The following is a 17,055-nucleotide window of genomic DNA, read 5'->3' on the forward strand; positions in this document are numbered from 1 at the left end:
GTAAAAAAGCTGCGAGCTGTAACCAGGTGTAATTAAACCAGAGCAAAAGGGTAGATTTAGGTTGGATGTAAATTCTTTACTATGAGGGTGGTGAGGCGCTGGAACAGGTTGCCAGAGAAGCTGTGGATGCCCCATCCCTGGAAGCGTTTAAAGTCGGGGGGGGTGAGGCTTTGAGCAACCTGATCTAGTGAAAGGTGTCCCTGCCTGCAGCAGGGGGGCTGGACTAGATGGTCTCTGAAGGTCCCTTTCAACCCAAACTGTTCTGTGAAACGACTGTGGGGATGCTTTGAGTGCAGGACCAGCTCTTCTAAATTTAGAGGCTGTTTTCTAAGTTTGAAGTGAAGTTAAATGTTGTTGAATGGAAGTAAATAACTGCATCCCTTTGAGCTTAACCTCTACTTTTCACCTTGTTTTGTTTTAAAATCTTTCTCGTGGAAGAAAACCTAAAGTTGTGGTTTGGCACAAAAAGCAAACTGTCCAGTCAGGGAACAGTAACTCCTGTGTTAGGAGGAGGAAGTCTGTGTTTCACAAGATTTCTTGTTTTCTAGCATTCATTGTCTGGTTCTTTGTTGCTAGGGTCGCGTGATCAGTGGTAGAACTATGACTGCTAGATACACTGAGCAAGAAACTGATATAAGGAATGAGGAGGAAAACAAGATCTAAATACCAGCCTCTAATCTGTGTGACTGCCATTCTGTATCTGAGCTGTCTGTGGAGGGGTGCTCTTGCCCAGTTGACCTTGAAGTCCAATTTGCAGTTACGAGAATGGAAGTAGATATGTTCTGGTTTCTTTCCTGTTGACCTTCTTGTACTTAGACTAACAACTTGTTGGCTCTGAGCTTGGTAGGTTTTCAGATGTTGGATGCAAGTTGCTTGCTTGTTGCTAAGAATTATAAGGTTCAAGCTCTAAACATTCCTGGGCTGTAGTGAGAACAGTGTACGGGTTTCTTCTGTGGGATGAAGGCTAGCTGCTAGAGCAGCTTGACTTTGTGTCTCATTTGAGTAGCTAGAGATATGTCCTGGCAAGGTGCTGAGATACTTTCTCAAACTGTGCCCTGCTTCTTCCCCACAGGTTGAGGAAGGGGATGCTAACATGAATGCACCTGTTATAACTCCTTCATCATCCACTGAAAGTGTGAACAAGGTACCTGTGGTGAAGGCCAAGGCTACTCACATCATCATGAACTCTCTCATTACAAGTAAGAACTCTCACCTCTAATGTGGTGGCTAATGGGGTGTGGGCACATGAGTGTGCTCTGGCTTGGTAATGCCTCAAGGTAACTACCAGAGTTCCTGGACAGCTTGTGGGTTCAGACTGACTCTGCTCTTGAGCTGTATGAGTTTTTTTGGAGGATGCTTCTAGAAGGAAGCAAGGAACTAGGGAATAGGCCACACTTATTGCCTCTGTTTCCAGGTGCTGGAGGTGGGTGATGAGGGAGGAGTGCAGGGTATGTTATCTGCTGATAGGATGCTGCAGTCCATGCCACCTTGTTGCTGGAGTGCAGAGGCGGCTGCTGCTGCTACTCTGTTTGCTTATTAACTTGCTATTTCTGAATGGCAGGTAAAGCTCTAAAATTAACCAAAGTGGTGTGGAGAGCTGATGTACTGTGCTAATGGAGCACTTGCTGGCATTTATGTTAGTTAATAGCAGCAGCAGCTGTCTTACTAACAGTAATGCTTACTTTAAAAAAAAACAAACCTCATAAATCATAATGCTTTAAAATCAAATTGGGTCAGTTATGCTTGCAGAGAAGACATGCCTGTTTGACAAGAGGAATTAATCATGTGTTAATCTCTCCCTGCTGCCTCTTCTTTTAGCAGCTGGGATCAGAGCTTCACCTTTTCCTCCAAGCAGTGCTTCCAAAGACTTCTAGATTTTCAGACCAGCATTTTGAAATAGCTATACATCTGCACTTATTTCAGTCTTGGCTCAAAAATAACCAACACATCACAAAATAAAATCCAGGAATATGAACTTTCTTCTGGAAAGCAGCTCCTGTTCTAGTCTAATGATAAAATGCTAATCTAGGAAAAACAATGATGGCCTAAAAACGTTCTTGTGCAGTAAGAAGTCAGGAGCCCCAACCTACACCTCCCAGGAAGAACATTCAGTCACAAGTTGGAAATAAACAGACAAAGGTCCTCTAGATTTCTCATCTATCATTTGCACTATCCCTGCAAATAACTTTAACATTAATGTGGGAATTGTTATCTGTTTAAGAAGACATTGGGGTTTTCCAGTAATCTTTTTGTGCTCTAATTCCTTTTGACTTTTTTCTTGGTTCCACTAGGGAGTGAACATTTTATGCTGGTAGTGGGGGGGGGGGGAAAGTGCTTATATTTTTCAGAACTGAAGCTGATATCAGTGTATTATATGCTGGCTCTGTATTTGGCTGAAATAGCTTATTTACCTAATCTAGAATCACTGGGAGTCTTACCGCCTTTACCACCAGTGGTAAAGACTGGCTCTTTGACATGAGACAATCGCTGGCTGTGATTGTCAGATTAGCTAGTCTGGGCAGTCGTTCAGAAGACTTCATTTTTTGTTGGCAAAAAAACCTCCCTTGAATCTAGAGGGCTACTTAAAATGTCCAGCTTATTGGGGTCTCCTAGATTTAGGAAGTTGTAATTAGGAGTGATGCAACTTCTTGGGTGAGATGAGTTTAATTACAGGTGTTGCATTTGTAATACATCTGGTGATTTGGGACAAATCACTGCTCATTTGACTTAGCCCTATGACTCAGGATAGTTTTAAAGTCAGAATATCTCATTAGCTTCATCTTGCTGCCTCTGTCAGCTCATCACAACATGTAGGTATGAATGATGAAAAAAGGGTCTTGCATTAGGTTGCTTAAGTTGCCTTTGTTTGCTAGAACTGCTTGTGGTGGCATTTCTGTGTGAATATGTGCTCTTGTCCGTTCCAGAGCAGACTCAGGAGAGCATTCAGCGCTTTGAGCAGCAGGCAGGGCTGAGAGATGCTGGCTACACTCCCCACAAAGGCCTCACTACTGAGGAGACCAAGTATCACCGAGTGGCTGAGGCAGTCCACGTAAGGCTTGTTTTGCATTGGCTTTCTCTGTGTAAGTTGTGCACTAGCTTAAGACCTATCTGGTGACATAATTTTTGGAGCACGTTGCTAGGACTCTCCTTAAACTGCTTCCTCTGAAGGCTTTTAGCTCATTGTGTAAAAAAGGTTACCCACTTATATTTTAAAATTAGTGTTAGCCTTTATAGTTTTGAAACAAAGTTTTTCCTGAAATCTGTCATTCCACGGTCATGTCAGACTATCACAGTCATCTTTCCAAGTGGGGACATCCCTACACAGAGTCTAGTTTCTTGCTGTACCTTTGGATGGTGCCCTGCAGTTGACTGTTGTAACTGTTTGTTCCAAGAGAACTTGTAAACCGTGCATTTCTGATGTGGAAGTTAGCAGATGAACTTGGGCTTGCCTCTTACTGGAAATAAAGACAAAAGTCTTGAATCAACATGTTTCTGACGAGCTCAGTTGCCCACAGTAATCTTGCAGTTGGAGTTTAATAGTGAACTCTCCAAGCATTACTCCCACAAGGTCAAAGTTTCAGTAACAGTGTTGGTGAATTGCATTAGTGTGGCTTGGATAGCCACAGGAAACATTCTGAGAAGGTGCCTGTGTAGCTGGTGTTGAACTATAACTGCCCTTCAAGTGACTTCTTCAAAGTCCAGTTTGTACTGTCTGACTTGTAATAACCTGGTTCACATACACCCAGTTCCTGTTTGCTTTATGACCAGGCGTACTCTTCAAATACAGTTCATCTCAGTGTTCTAGAGCAGTGTTTCCATCCTGTTGTATGTGGATTACTTCTCAGGGTCTAGCACTCCTAGACCTTGTACTTTCTGTATGAGCTCTGGTCTCACCTTCATTAGAGAACTTGTGGGACTGAAAACTTTGTTGCTCTGACAAGTGCTGCAGACAAATGGTTGCTGTGGCATTTAGACTTGTTACCGGGTAGCTGAACTGATGTGTAAGCTAGCTCTGCTACATCTGCAATGTCCCTATGAATGCTGGTGTTGAAGCAGTGCATTACTGTTGGGTAGTGACTCTGAATTGCAGAGCGAGCTGTGTGCAAGTATTGTAATACTGCGTTTAGCTTTAGGTGAAGTGACACTTAAATCCTTTATCACCTGTGATGTCAAAACTGGACAATTGTTTATAATAAAACTGGTGGTTCCTTATGTCTTGTATTTAAGCTCTGTTGCTTCTGTGTTTCTCTTGCCTCTCCTAACAGAAGCTAAAAATGCAGAGTGGAGAGATGACAAAAGATGACAAACAGACTTCTTCTGCTCAGTCCACTCCAAGCAGCACTCCCCACTCCTCTCCCAAGCATAAAAACAGGTACTCTGTTCCTGATAGACCACTAACTCCTTTGGTTTCCTACAGGCTGCTGAGGTGGGAGCTGCTACAAATAACCTTATCCAGTGAGGGACTGTCTAAGGGGTGAAATTCAGAGCCTGCTGTGCATTTGTGTTGGATAGATCCAAATGTTGAAAGCTTGTGGAACTTGAGCATACATATCTTTATCCTGGGTGGTAACAAACCTATTAAGATTGTTTAAATTGCCCCTGGTAACTACATGTAAAGTTCCTGGCACAGTGGGGCTGCTTGAAGTATTTATTTTCATGTTTTATACATACCAATGATTTTTCCCTAGGGGTTGGTTTAGTCAGGGATCCTCTACTTCTATCACTGGCCCAGACTTTGCCATGGAAGCTGCTGGGGACAAATTGCCATCTGAAAGATGGAGCTTTTTTGGACCCAAAGCCATCCAGAAATCCACCAACGATCCAGGTATGTCCTCTAAAATCCCCTGCCCTGCAAGAACTAGGGGAGACCTGTCACACAACAAACTTGCTAGCTATTTCTGGAGCCTTATCCTGCTTGCCTTGTTACTTTCTAGGACTGCCTTGTGAATGTATGCTACTCATATCATTTCTGTGCCTAAATAAAAAGCAGTTAGGTAAAACCTATGTCAAAGATCTAAAAGTAGAAATAACTTGTACTGAGCTGCAGTGGAAGGGCAGGGTGTGAAGGCGACAGCTTTTTACTCTGCTTTCTCTGCTGTCTGGTGGAACCAGAACTGGAAGTGCCAGCCACTGATGTGGAATAGGCTTTAGATGACATGAAGCTGCTGGGTCTCGCATAGGCTTTCTGCAGTGTCAGGCATCAGTGACACTGCTTACTCCTGGCAGCAGTGGAAAAAGGACTTCGCTAGTTTTCCTAGCTCTTACTTGCTGTGATTTTCTTTTTCATCAGGAGGATTTACCATCCAGTCCTATAAAGGTGCCCAGAAGCCATCCCCAATGGAGCTGATGCGTGCTCAGGCTACTAGGATGCCAGAGGATCCAGTCACCTTCAAGCCACCCAAAATGGACATTCCAGTCACAGAAGGGAGGAAACAATCTCCACGTTCCCATAATATCAAACCTCGGGATCTGAATGTGCTCACTCCCACCGGGTTCTAGGAAGAACGCTTCTGGTGTCTTTAGCAGGCTACAGGGTGTCTTAGGCTCTGCTTCCCTGTCCCATTGTGCTGCAGTGAAATAGGAAAGTCTCCGTTCCAGCTCTTCATCTCAGAAAAGGAAACAGTTGTGACTGTCCTCCTAAAGCCAGTCTTGGAAAAACTCCTGTGCTAGTACTAAACCAATGTAAACCATCCTGTCTGCTGTATTGCACCAGTTCGGTCTGCTAGGCTGCACTAGATGTGTTTCCCGGTACACTACACCACAGTAAAACCTTGAACCATGTTTTGTGGGACTGGACTGCGTGTGGTGTGCAAGCAGGCTGGCTTGTCTACCCGTAGTCTGATTGTCTTGTACTGCTCAGTGCTGAAGTACCCTCAGGAGGACCGTGGTTCTGTCTGGCGTATATAGAACACCAGCAGAAAATGATGAAAACAAGCAAGGACTAAAAACTGGACCATTAACTGCCAGAAGGAAGTTGCTCTGGGAATGTGGTGGGTCAGTTTTAAATGTGGCACTCCCTTACTATCCAGTGTGACCTTATAGTTCAACACCTAGTACTTCTTTGGTTTTGGATTTTTAAAGGAAAAGTGGAGCAGTGACCATTCTAAGATGCTCTTAGAAAGGCAGGGAGCAGACTCTAATGGGGCTTGGCAGTAACAAGGAAGAGTTGCTTCTCTTCCAACTCTTCATGTTCCTCCAAAAAGGTAGAAATGACCAGAGCTGGTGTGGCTTGGACCAAGTAATCCTACTCTCTCTCTGCAAAACACTGTCCTGCCTTCTCCTAGACAACAGATTTACAGATGTTCTGGCATGCTGGGTGCTGCTTGATTTGTTTGATTTTTTTTTCTAGCATCTTGTATGAATCGTGTAGAAGTGTATTAGACACCAGGGGCACTTCTCAAATAGGGTTTTTTCATCAGCATTAAATGCATTTTGCAGGGCTGGGGGAGGACTGAGGGCAGATCAAGGCTAAACATTCCTCCCTGCTACAATACAGCTAATGTAATTTTTGGCCTAGTCAGAACCAATTATTTGGAACAGCTAACACTTGCTTTCATGAAAAGTGGAAGGAACTCCTGGCTACCATCTAATCCCTTAGGCATTATAGGCAGCATTGCTCTGTAATCTTCACCTGTCCTGTGGCAAAAAGGTCTCCTCTCTCTCCATCTCACGATTGTGTTGCAGAGCTCCCTCAGCCAGCAGCAGGCTTTCTGCAGTGGCGAGGTGGCAGCAGCAGCCTTGCATCTGATACGGAAGCTTGTCTGTTGCCAAGACATTATACAGAGGTTACTTAACAGCTGGTAACTGTCAAGCTCTGAGGTTTCTGCCTTCTTAAATCAAATGTTTCTCCCAGAGGGCGAGGCAGGGTTGGCTCACTGGGCTAGCTGCTGTCCCCTCTGAAGAAGCATGTTTTGTGGCTCTGCTTCTTCAAGCTTCAACAGCACTGCCAATGATGTGTTGTGTTGAAAGTCTCCCACCCAACCAAGCAGTTTTCACTGTCACCACTCATTTGCACCTTAGCAGTCTCTCATTTGACATTAATTTATTTGTTGTCTGTATTCATGTCTCTAATGTGTATGATTTTTTTGTTTGTTATAAGAAAATAAAAACCTTGTGAATGGAGGTCCACCCTCAGTGTGTGTTAGCGCTGGCAAAGCATCTGTGGAAGAAATGTGGGGCTGTCCAGTGAGTGTGGGGTCAAGGTTCTGCCTAATAAGGCTCTGGCAGCCCTTGCACCAGGGTAAAATGTTTGCTCTGTAAAACTCCCTTTCGACAGGGAGACTCAGTTTAAAGCCAGGCTCAGTCCTGTGTTAGGGCTTGTGCAGATGAAACTAAACATGAAATCTTTGTGTTTTCCCAAGCTATTCAAATGGTGATTCTTCATGTTCCTGAGATTGCTTCTGTTGCAGCTTGTGTGCTGTTTTTGCACCTGTAGTGTGGAGGTGGGCACAGGTGGGAGCCAGGCTGGTATTTGCCTAGAGGTGCCCAGCTCCCAGTGGTATGGTGGTCTCTGCTTTGCCTTCCTCTGAAAAGTTCTGGTTTAAGTGCTGTTGTAGCATTTGTAGCTGCCAAAGTACTGCTGATAGAGCACACGGTTCTCCTGGGCTGGGTATGTCTGAGCTGAACACTGGTGTCTCCTGTGCTCCTAGAGCGTTAGCAGAACTAGAAGTGATGAAATAAATGCTGAAGCACTCAGGTACTCTGGTACAGGCGGCTGCTGCAGGTCTTGGTTACACAGGCTAATCTCAGTTTAGTTTGGAAAGGCTGGGGTTAAAGTGTGGCCTCTTGGTCTGATATTCTACTTTCCATATTTTATGCCAACATAATTTTTGGGGATATGACCAACATATCAGAAACTAACATCCATAACTATGGACCTCTTGCTGGAATGTGGCTGCTTTTCTAGTCTGGTGATACAAGTCTAATCCAGTTAAAAGGACCCAACTGGAAAATACACCTGAATGAGCACACCATGCAGGAAGAGCAGCTTTCTGGGGCAGGGAGCACTTGGAGTTTGCGCTGCTGGGAATGCTTCTGGCTACTACTCCCAAAACAGACTTCTTCACTTTTCCCTGGATGGCTTATCCCTGGATTAGAGGGGCAATGTCACGCAGATGAGTGGTTTGTTCTGCATCTGGCAGTTGGGAAGAGGCTTCCTAAAGAAAACCTGTGAGCCCTAGGTCAGACCCTTCCAAACGGTTCTGGGCTAACCGAAGCCAGGCTTCTGGATGAGGCCTTGCTGTGCAGCAAGCACCAGGTCTTCAGTGTGTGCGGCACTGACATCAGGACAGTAGTCATTCCTGGCCGTGACTGTGCTGCCCTATGCTCCTAGGCTCTGGTCTCATTAGGACCCTGCCCCAAGGGTCACCTACCACAGGGGCAGATAAAGGGGTGGTGGGCAGCTACAGAAATCTTTCTTTCACTCCCAACCTCTGTTGCTTCTGAACTGTCTGAGGAGAGCTTCTATAGAAATGCCTAATTGCTCTCTGACCTCAGCTGTGATTTGAGTTGATGGGAGTGTATTTGAATTGAGTATTTGTCTTCGTCGTAACACGCATGCTTGCCTGCACTGCAGACACTTCAGTGCACTCTGGAAGAGGCGCAGCATTTTCAGCTGATGCTGCTATCCAGTCCTCCCTCTTGACATGCTAATCACCTTGGGCAAAGTCATGTCGATGTATTTGATTTGGAACAGAAATGTTCCTCTCCTGAGGACTGACCAGCATGCCTTGGGGATCTCTGCACTGTGAATGCTGTCACTGCAGCCAACACCTGCTTTTTTTCTTAAATATTATCACCTTTTCCTAAATATTAAACAGGTATTTTGGCATTTTGCTTGCTGTGCAAACTATTGTCAGAGTTTATGGCTGTGTTAGTTTAATGCTACCCCAAGGTACAGCTGACAGCTCTGCACTTCCTTTGGGCAGGGCTGGCACCAAGATGGAAGAGTCTCAGCAAATATGAAAATAATTTATTTTTTTAAAGTGTACAAAGTGCCTTGTAAAACTGTAGGATGAGGCAAGTTTGAAAGGAAATTCTGAGACCATGTAAACCCAGACATTTTTCCAAAGAAACGTATAAACAAACCCACATGACGTACGGCACTTGAGACTGCAGCATGAGATGGGGGTTTTGATGGGGTTTTATAGAGGAAACGTGAAGCTCTTTGTGCCCCCTGCCGCAGTGGTTGTCTCCATCAGGTAGCAGCGACAATGAGGAACAACTCCCGAAGCATGCACAATTTCTCCATGATCTGCAGGGGAAAAGGCTGCCCCAGGACCTGCTGCATTCGGCTGATGAAGTCCTCTATCTTCAGTTGAATGTCCAGATGGCTGATGTCATCGCCGTCCTGGGGCTTGGGCTTGGCTTTCTGAATGATCAAGTCCATCCGGTCATTGAGTGAGCTCCGTAAGTGCTCTGCAAGAGGAAATGCTGGTGGGGAGAGGCAACACACAGTGGGCTGCCTGACCTGTTCAGGGACAGATCGCAGCGTGCCACAGGCAACGCTGCGGAGAGGAGTGGTTGGGAACCGTGCTGATCCTCTCATGGTTATCCTTGATGCTTTTGCACAAGACTAGCCTGGTGGAAGAAGGTACCGTCCCCTCCTGGAGCTCAGTCTGCATGTAGAGAGAGCCCAAGAAACGGGGAGGGGGCAGGGCTTGTAGCATCCTTTACTCCTGTGCTAGTGGCAGACTGGACAGCTGTCCAGCTGCAAAGGAGAGTCTCCAAAGAGTTTAACAACAGTGATCGTCTAGGGCTTCGGGGAGAATGAGACTCTATGCACATGTGATGGTGGGTTCCTCTGCATTCCTCCATGAGAGCCTTAACCCTGTGCTAAAGCAGCTGAATTTGGGAAGAGACTTTAGGAATTTTCTGGTAAAATGACTTTAGGGAGTTTTAGGGAGTGTTTTGTGACTGCTGCTCTCCTGGGGTCAGAAATACTGCTCCTTCCATGGCTACTGTGGGTGGTGCTCCCTGCCCAATGCTAAGTGCTGAGTGTGTCCTGGCTTTACCATCCCTTTGACTTCTGCTTTTCCTCCTAAACCACCCTATTCTTCCACCCACTCTGTGCACAAATTAGACAACGGTGGGTACAAAGCACCCCATTGTGTACTTCTCAGTGCTGGGATTGATCCTTTAGGAAGTAGGCTATTTCTTAGGGGCTAAACTTGGCAAAGCAGGTTGAATGCTCTGCTTGATGCAACATCACTTCTTTGCTCTGACTGCTGGGAATAGTTACTAGCATGGATGGAGGCACATTATCTTTCTAAGACTCAGTGGCCATGAGTTCGAGTGATGAGAAGAGAGGAGGAAGGGTACTTTGGCTGTTCTACTGCAGCCTTTTGATGAGATCATGTTTATTAAGGCCAGAACAGGCTGCTTACCCAGTATTACATTTTGGTAACTCAGCAGCAGCAAACTCAAGTACTGCAGCATCTCATCCCATCTTTGCCATGTTGCTGTTTCATCCTATGACAGGAGACAGTATTTGGTTATTAGAAGAGGTTTTCTTAGGAGAAAACAAGGCAAAGCAGAGGTTGGACTGGATACCTGGTATTGCAGCAGCACAGAGGAGTGGCTCAGGAAATACAGGATCTTGGCCAGAGACAAGGGCAAGGTCGTGGGCACGTCACAACTATGCTGGAACAACAGCTCTAGCAGTTTGCAGCGCAGGAGCTGGCTCTCCATAGTGTTTAAGAAAGCTTCCCTGGAAGACAAAGGGATTTACTCTGGGGGAGACAGCACAGCCTGGCCAGGGACAACTGCTGTAGCATGTTCCTGGTGTCCTGCTGGTGCTGATCTGGTGCAGGGGCTGCCCAGCAGTGCAGTGGAAGGAAAACCACCAGATGCGATAGAGAGACCTTCGTTATGCAGCTCAGCCATGGACATGTTTACATCCTTAGGTCTGACCTGTGGCAACTCGAGGTTGATACGGTCTGTGAAGCACGCTTATCTGCTTCACTTCACCCTGCCCAGCAGCCTGTGCGGAAGTTACCCGTTCCTGCTGACTTGCAGGGAGCACAGCCAAGCAAGTGTGAAGTGGGGTCAGTGGCCAGCTGGATCTAGATCTGTCCTGGGTGGAGCGATAGCTTGGTTAGAGTCAGTTTGGCTTGATTAGACCCGATGTGTGCTCAGAGAGAGTTCTGCTAAAAGGGTCCGAAAGGGCTGCCTGCTGGGGCTGGCAAACGTGCGTTTCAAATGTCTGTGGCTCTAGTGGTCTCATGTCTATGCTAGAGCCAGTCAGGCCCTTGTGCTTTGGCTTCAAATACTGCATTTCTTAGAGAAGCAAACAAAGGCATGTCAAGGCAAAGCTGCAAGAACTGCATCATATTTCTGATGAGCTTCTCAGGTGTCCCTGGGAATCACTGATGTGTTTGCCAGTACTTGACCATGCTGATGCAGACTGCTGCTTTTCAGACCCTCTTTACAGTTTTAAGGTCCTGCAACTTTAACAAGTGGGAGAATCAACTTTTCTCAGCAACACATGAGCTGGGGAGATGCATTCAGCTGGTGATGTTCTATCTCCGTGGCATCTGTCAGTCCAACAGCCATGTGTTTGCTGGCTGGGTCATAAATGAGCCTGTCTTTCTATACCCTGTGGTACTTTATGCATCCAGACTTGGATGTAAATTGGGAATAAGACTATTGCTCACACAGGCAGATGCTGCCTTGCACATATGTGTCTCACCTTTGGCTCCTCAGGGGAATATTCAGTATAAATGGGAATATCACATCTGCGATCTTACAGGAGCTGCAGTTGGGAGATTTGTCCACTTCCACTGCGATGGACAACATCCGCTGGAGCAGGAGCATCACCCTAGGTTAGAGAGGCAGTCAACACTAGAGACACTACCCCTCGGCTTGCAAAGTAAAGCAGTGGGGATGGCACCTAGTTCAGCCTCACGCCTTGCAGGGAGGGACATAAGGGAACGTAGCAGGCTAGATTTGATGTCTCTTCATGGCTTTTGAATCTGATGCTCTCGGAAGCAGAGCTAATCCCCAGATGGGAGGTCTCAGTGGCTGTACTTGGTGGAGCAGGACGGGGCAGCCTGGGCTGTGCGCCAAGAGCTCCAGCCTTATGCTACATGTAAGAGGAGGACGCTCACTGAGCCAGTTTCCTACCAGGTGAGGAAGTCTCTTGCTCACCAAGTATATGTCTACCCCAAAGGAGAACTTCAGGTACAGCCTGGCTTCCCTGACCTGACAGGGAGAGACTCTGGCTTCTCCCTGACTTGGGCCCCATGATACTGCCAGCAGGGAGTCAGGACTTCTGGGGCTTACTTCTGGGCGAAGAAAGCTGGTGGAGCCACCTCTGCCTGGTCAGTGCTGACCAGCCATGGTGCAGATGAGCTGTGTTTGGCCCTTGCTTCTGCTGAAGAGGGTGTAATCTCTTGCGGCTGCTCCTGAGGCTGGGAGAACCCCAGTCCTGTAACTGCTGCGACCAACCATTCGACCACCTCCCTGGGACAGAAACAGGAACGTTAGTGGGGACAGGCCTGGTTTTGCTGCATTCTGACCTCTAGATCCACTTGGAGCTCAAGGAAAGATCCCGAGGGTGAAGAGTACATCCCACCCACTTGGACAGGCTAGGGAGTAGCTCTGTTGAGCAGCAGATTTATACGCTTGTCAACAGGACTGCCTCCTTCTCAGTCCTGTCTGGAGCAATGCAAATCTGACCTCATTCCTAGGAAAAGCCCGCTAAGTTGCAGTGGGAAATGCCTTACATCATCTCTGGTGGTTTGCTTTTGTAAACCTGCTCCTGTTCTTTACACTTGGGTCCTACACTTCCCTCCGACTCCTAAGCTTGTTTCCTGGAAAGTCTGAAAGCCTGACCTGGAGTCTTGACAAGCGTTCCCTGAGCCCCTGCCTCTCAGCATCTGGTTAGAGAATAAGGGAGGAGGAGGTGTCCCTTACTTGACATTGTTGAAGCACATGTCACACGAAAGCACTTTCTTGGCAATCGACTTCTGCAGCAGGCGCAACCTCAGGTTCTGCTGGAAGTCGTCCTCCAGGGTCTGCACCACGTACTGCAGGAAGAGGAGACGGCCAGGGGGCTTCTCCTGAGGGCAGATGGAGATGGTATGAGCCTAGCGGAGCCGCAGGGTGAGGAGCACCAGGGAATTTGGCTGTCTCAGGAATGGGCTGATGTACATGACATAGCTCCAGGAGGGGCTGCCTGGCTCAGGCAATGCCCCGGGGGCTTCGCTGGACCTGCACTACCATTGCATTAGGGCTGTGGCCCACAGAGGCTTTGTCTGTTGCTGTGTCTTCTTCAGATGAGACAACCTGCCTACAGCTGTGCAGCAGCTTAGGGAGCACTGCGGATAAAAGTGGGAGACCCAACTGGCATTTGCTGCCCTTAGTTGCTGCAATAAAACTGCATGTTGGACTGGCCCATTCTGCAGGAGAGCATGGCCATGAGGCCCTGGGGCAATGCTTACCCTCAGGCACCGCGTGCTGGATTATCCCTGCCCAGTGTGACACACGCAGTGCCAAGTACCTGGTCCTCCATGACGTATTTCAGCAGCATCCAGTCCCATCCCACTGTGGCGGCGTTGGCTGGATGGAGCCTGCAAGGACAGCACTGTCCATTTGTGCTGAACTGCCCAACCGTCTGCCTGGAGGCACAGCAGCCCCTGGCCCTCCCCCGGCCTCACTTGCTCGGGGCCCTGCTCTGCTTTCTCCTCTCCAGCTTCACCCTCTCCCTTTCTCCTCCCCTGACCACATTAATTTTTTGGAAGCACCTAACTGGGGCTGTACTCCGTGGAAAGCATCAGCACTCCTGGGCCCGTGGCCTCACAAAACATTGTGACTCTCTGTGAGAATCCTGACGGCAGCGGGGGAACTGCTCCAGTCATCTCCAGCCCATGGCCCCCACTGCAGCCCAGGGAAGGCGTTTCTGCCATGTCACAGCAGTGAAGAATGAGATCTGCTCTTCAGGAGCAAGGCAAACACTCCTCTGTCCTAGAGGGCTCCCTGGTGTCACAGGCTGTCCCTGCACTGTGTGGGCTTGCTACTAAATGATTAAAGGACGCCCATGATATAGTTGGAACTGCTTTCCCTCTTGTCTCAGCATCCCCTGCCTCTCTCACCCCCCCATCCTCCATTCACTTGGGGGTTTAGTGGCTGCTGTCTGGCCCAGCAATGGTCCTGACCGACCCACAGACAGCCCAGGGTGTGCCTGTGCTGATAACAGGCGGCAGGGACAGGAGGATCATCCTGGATTACGGGGGAAATTGCTCCCTGTTCTGTGGGTGAGGACTACAGGGAATAACCTTTATGCTGGCCAGGCCCCCGGGAGCACCTAGCCAGCCCCAGGGCACCATGGCAAAGGGAACACCTACATTTGGATCTTCATCAGCAGCATGTAGGTGTCCTTCAGGATCTCCCCTTGGTGGGGGTTCAACAGGATCTGTCTGATCAGGTGGGAGATGATTTCTTTGGGGGGACAGTGCTGGTGGGAGACGAACTCGCTCAGGAAATGCAACGTGCCCTCCAGAAAGTTCTCCTCCATGGTGGTGCGCACCATGCTCAGCTTCCCGCTGGGGATGAGCTCAGGTTTCTGCTGCGTGCAAGGCAAGGCAATGAGTGAAAACTGGCTCCCCCCAACACAGAGGAACCCAGCTGTGATGTGGGGCCCACCGTGAAGGGAACTGCAGTAACCAGAGATCCCAACTGCCTGGCAAAGCCTCCCCCGAAAGGGGAAGCGAAGCAGGGGCTGCCCCTGCTCCATCCTCTACTGCAGGGGCTGCTCTGAACCCTGTTTACCTGCTGTGTTTCCCTGTTGGGTGCTATGCCTTGGAGGAAGAGGTGCTGGACTCCGCTCCTTCTGAAATAGTGCAGTTTGTTCAGCCAGGCCTTGCTGTCAGCCTTGGTCCTGGCTGGGGCCACTTGCTGGATTGCTTCATGTGGTGGTAAGTCACCTGCTTCCAGCAAAGGCCCTTGGGCCTTCCCTGGGGTTGTGGGGATGGCTGGGGCAGGGCTCAGCCTCAGTGGCAGCTCCCTTTGCTGGCAGAGGTGGGGAGTCTCTTCCTCTGGGCCACCGGCTCTCCAGCTGCTGCTGCTGTCCAGGCTGGAGGGGGACAGGGACAGCAGGTCCGAGTCCAGCTGCATGCTGGCCAGGGAGCCCAAGTCACTATTAACAGTGGTGGTGCTGCAGTTCTGCTCTGGGCTGCAGGAGGAGCCGTGGCGGCTGGAGGTGGGAGAGAAGCAACTCCAGTTCTCCGCACTTTCTGCTGTGTCCGTGGTGGCACTGGGCTCTGCGGGAGTGCCATGCCAGGGTACTGCAGGGCTCGGCCCCGCCGTCGCCTCTGTTTCTTGCGTTGTGGTGGAGCAGAGCCGGGGATGGGATGTGTGTGCTGCCGGGGCAGCAGACGCCTGCCCGGGGTCCTGGTCAGCCCAGCCGGTGGCATGGGGAGGGCTGCAGAGAGGGCTGCATGTGTCCTCTGTCAGGTCGATGATGGTGAGGCTGCTCCACGGCGCCGGGTCTGTGCTCGTGTCCTCGCAGGTCAGATCGATGATCTGTGGGGACAGGGGCCAGCGTTGTCAGTGACGGTGGCACCTGGGTGCCTTGGTTCTCTCCTGCCAGGGACCTCTGCTATGGTGGCACTGTTGCCCCAGCCCAAGGGGAAAAAGGGGCTCATTGGCACCAGCCCAGGACGAGGGGCAAGACCCCTGGCCAAGGGGATGGGGCAGCCTGTGGGGTAGCAGCCCCGAGCTCTAGTGTCGTCCCGCCCCAGCAGCATGGCTGAGCCCAAGCCCGAGCCGGGCTCTTCTTCCCTGCTCCTGGCAGAGACAAACCCCCCGGCTCCTCCTGGGGCTCCTTACGGCAAACGGCTGTGTCCTCTGCTCCAAACACCTCTCGCCTTGGCCCAGAGCGGGCCTGGCTGCCTGCTCAGCTCCCTCCCAGGATGGCAAGTGCCAGCCCTGCTGGGGTGCCTGGGGAGGGCAACGGGAGTGCAGTGAGCGCTCCTGTCCCCCGTCCCCAGGGGCTCCTGCCTGGTGCTGGCAGGAGCAGCACAGGATCCGAACCTCAGCACCCCCCCTGCAGCATGACCTCACCCGCTACATGGACACGAGCGGTGGGGAACAGAGCTACCTTCACATCCATGGCACCAAGCCAGAGCTACAGCAGCCCCGAGACTTTGGGGACTCCCATCCAGGACTCGCCGGGTGATGCAGCACCCAGAGCTCCAAGGACACGCCTGTCCGAGGGGCAGCAGGAGCAGGCAGGGGAAGGCAGCTGTGTCTGCACCACCGGCAGGCAGGACACGGCACTTCTCAGGATCTCGACGTGCCCGGGAGGGGTCAGAGCCTGTTTGCTCTTGGAAAAAAAAACCCCTCAGCGACTCAAAGCAGGAACACATTTTGCGGACAATTTAAATCCATTTTTTTCCCCTGACTCAGAACCTGCTGCTTTTCCCAAGGAGGGGCCGCATGTAGCCTGGGGAGGTGGCAAAACCCAGCAGGCCTCGCATGCTCCGGGAAGCTGGTGGAGCCGAGGAGGGCCGGAGGCTGCCCCGACTCCAGCCAGCCCTGCCGCACCGGACGCCGCGGAACTGCCAGCATTTGAAAGGTGCATCGGAACCGAGGCCAACTGCACCCGGTGCGGGGGTGGACAGACTGTTCCCCCCTGCCCAGGGCTGTGCCTTGCCGACGGCCTTGTGCCCTGAACCGCCGCTGCACCAGCTCATCATCCCCCTGTCCGCGGGGTGGCCCAGGTGAGTGGGACGGCAGCTGCCCCACCATGGCCCGGGGCTGGACCCTGCTGGGGGGCTGTACCCAGCAGGGTGCCCGGGGGCTGAGCCCCGGCGGGCTGGGACCCTCCTCGATGTGCAGCCGAGGGGACCAAGACATTCCACGGCTGGGGGCCAGGGTCTTCCTGGGGGGACGCGGCCAAGGGGGCTGGGATCCCCGGGGGGACACGCTTGGGGACCGGGCCTCTGCTGGCGGGAGGTGGCCGAGGGGACCCGAGGCCTCCTGGGGAAGGTTAGGGGGCCCTTGGGGGATGTGGCTGAGGCCAGGACTGTCCTGTGAGGGACGCGACCGAGAGGA

The 17,055-nt window shown here is 50.4% G+C and overlaps 2 protein-coding genes across 2 annotated transcripts; one reads left to right on the top strand and one right to left on the bottom strand.

The window, feature by feature from the left end:
• Window positions 1–765: 765 nt before the first annotated feature.
• Window positions 766–7,118, top strand: KIAA1191 (KIAA1191 ortholog). The gene is made up of 6 exons (XM_009286029.2): window positions 766–771; window positions 1,073–1,199; window positions 2,925–3,049; window positions 4,266–4,372; window positions 4,689–4,825; window positions 5,291–7,118. Exons 1-6 carry the CDS (start codon window positions 766–768, stop codon window positions 5,497–5,499), a joined length of 711 nt encoding a protein of 236 aa, XP_009284304.1. The 3' UTR covers window positions 5,500–7,118.
• Window positions 7,119–8,968: 1,850 nt separating this feature from the next.
• Window positions 8,969–15,191, bottom strand: SIMC1 (SUMO interacting motifs containing 1). Its single transcript, XM_019473838.1, has 9 exons — window positions 14,770–15,191; window positions 14,346–14,563; window positions 13,502–13,571; window positions 12,916–13,061; window positions 12,283–12,462; window positions 11,690–11,818; window positions 10,552–10,708; window positions 10,386–10,470; window positions 8,969–9,417 (listed from the first exon to the last, which is right to left on the bottom strand). Exons 1-9 carry the CDS (start codon window positions 15,112–15,114, stop codon window positions 9,197–9,199), a joined length of 1,551 nt encoding a protein of 516 aa, XP_019329383.1. The 5' UTR covers window positions 15,115–15,191; the 3' UTR covers window positions 8,969–9,196.
• Window positions 15,192–17,055: the final 1,864 nt, after the last annotated feature.

The sequence above is a fragment of the Aptenodytes forsteri genome, unplaced genomic scaffold (genome assembly GCF_000699145.1).
Source record: "Aptenodytes forsteri isolate BGI_AS27 unplaced genomic scaffold, ASM69914v1 Scaffold54, whole genome shotgun sequence".
NCBI classification, from domain to species: Eukaryota; Metazoa; Chordata; class Aves; order Sphenisciformes; family Spheniscidae; genus Aptenodytes; species Aptenodytes forsteri.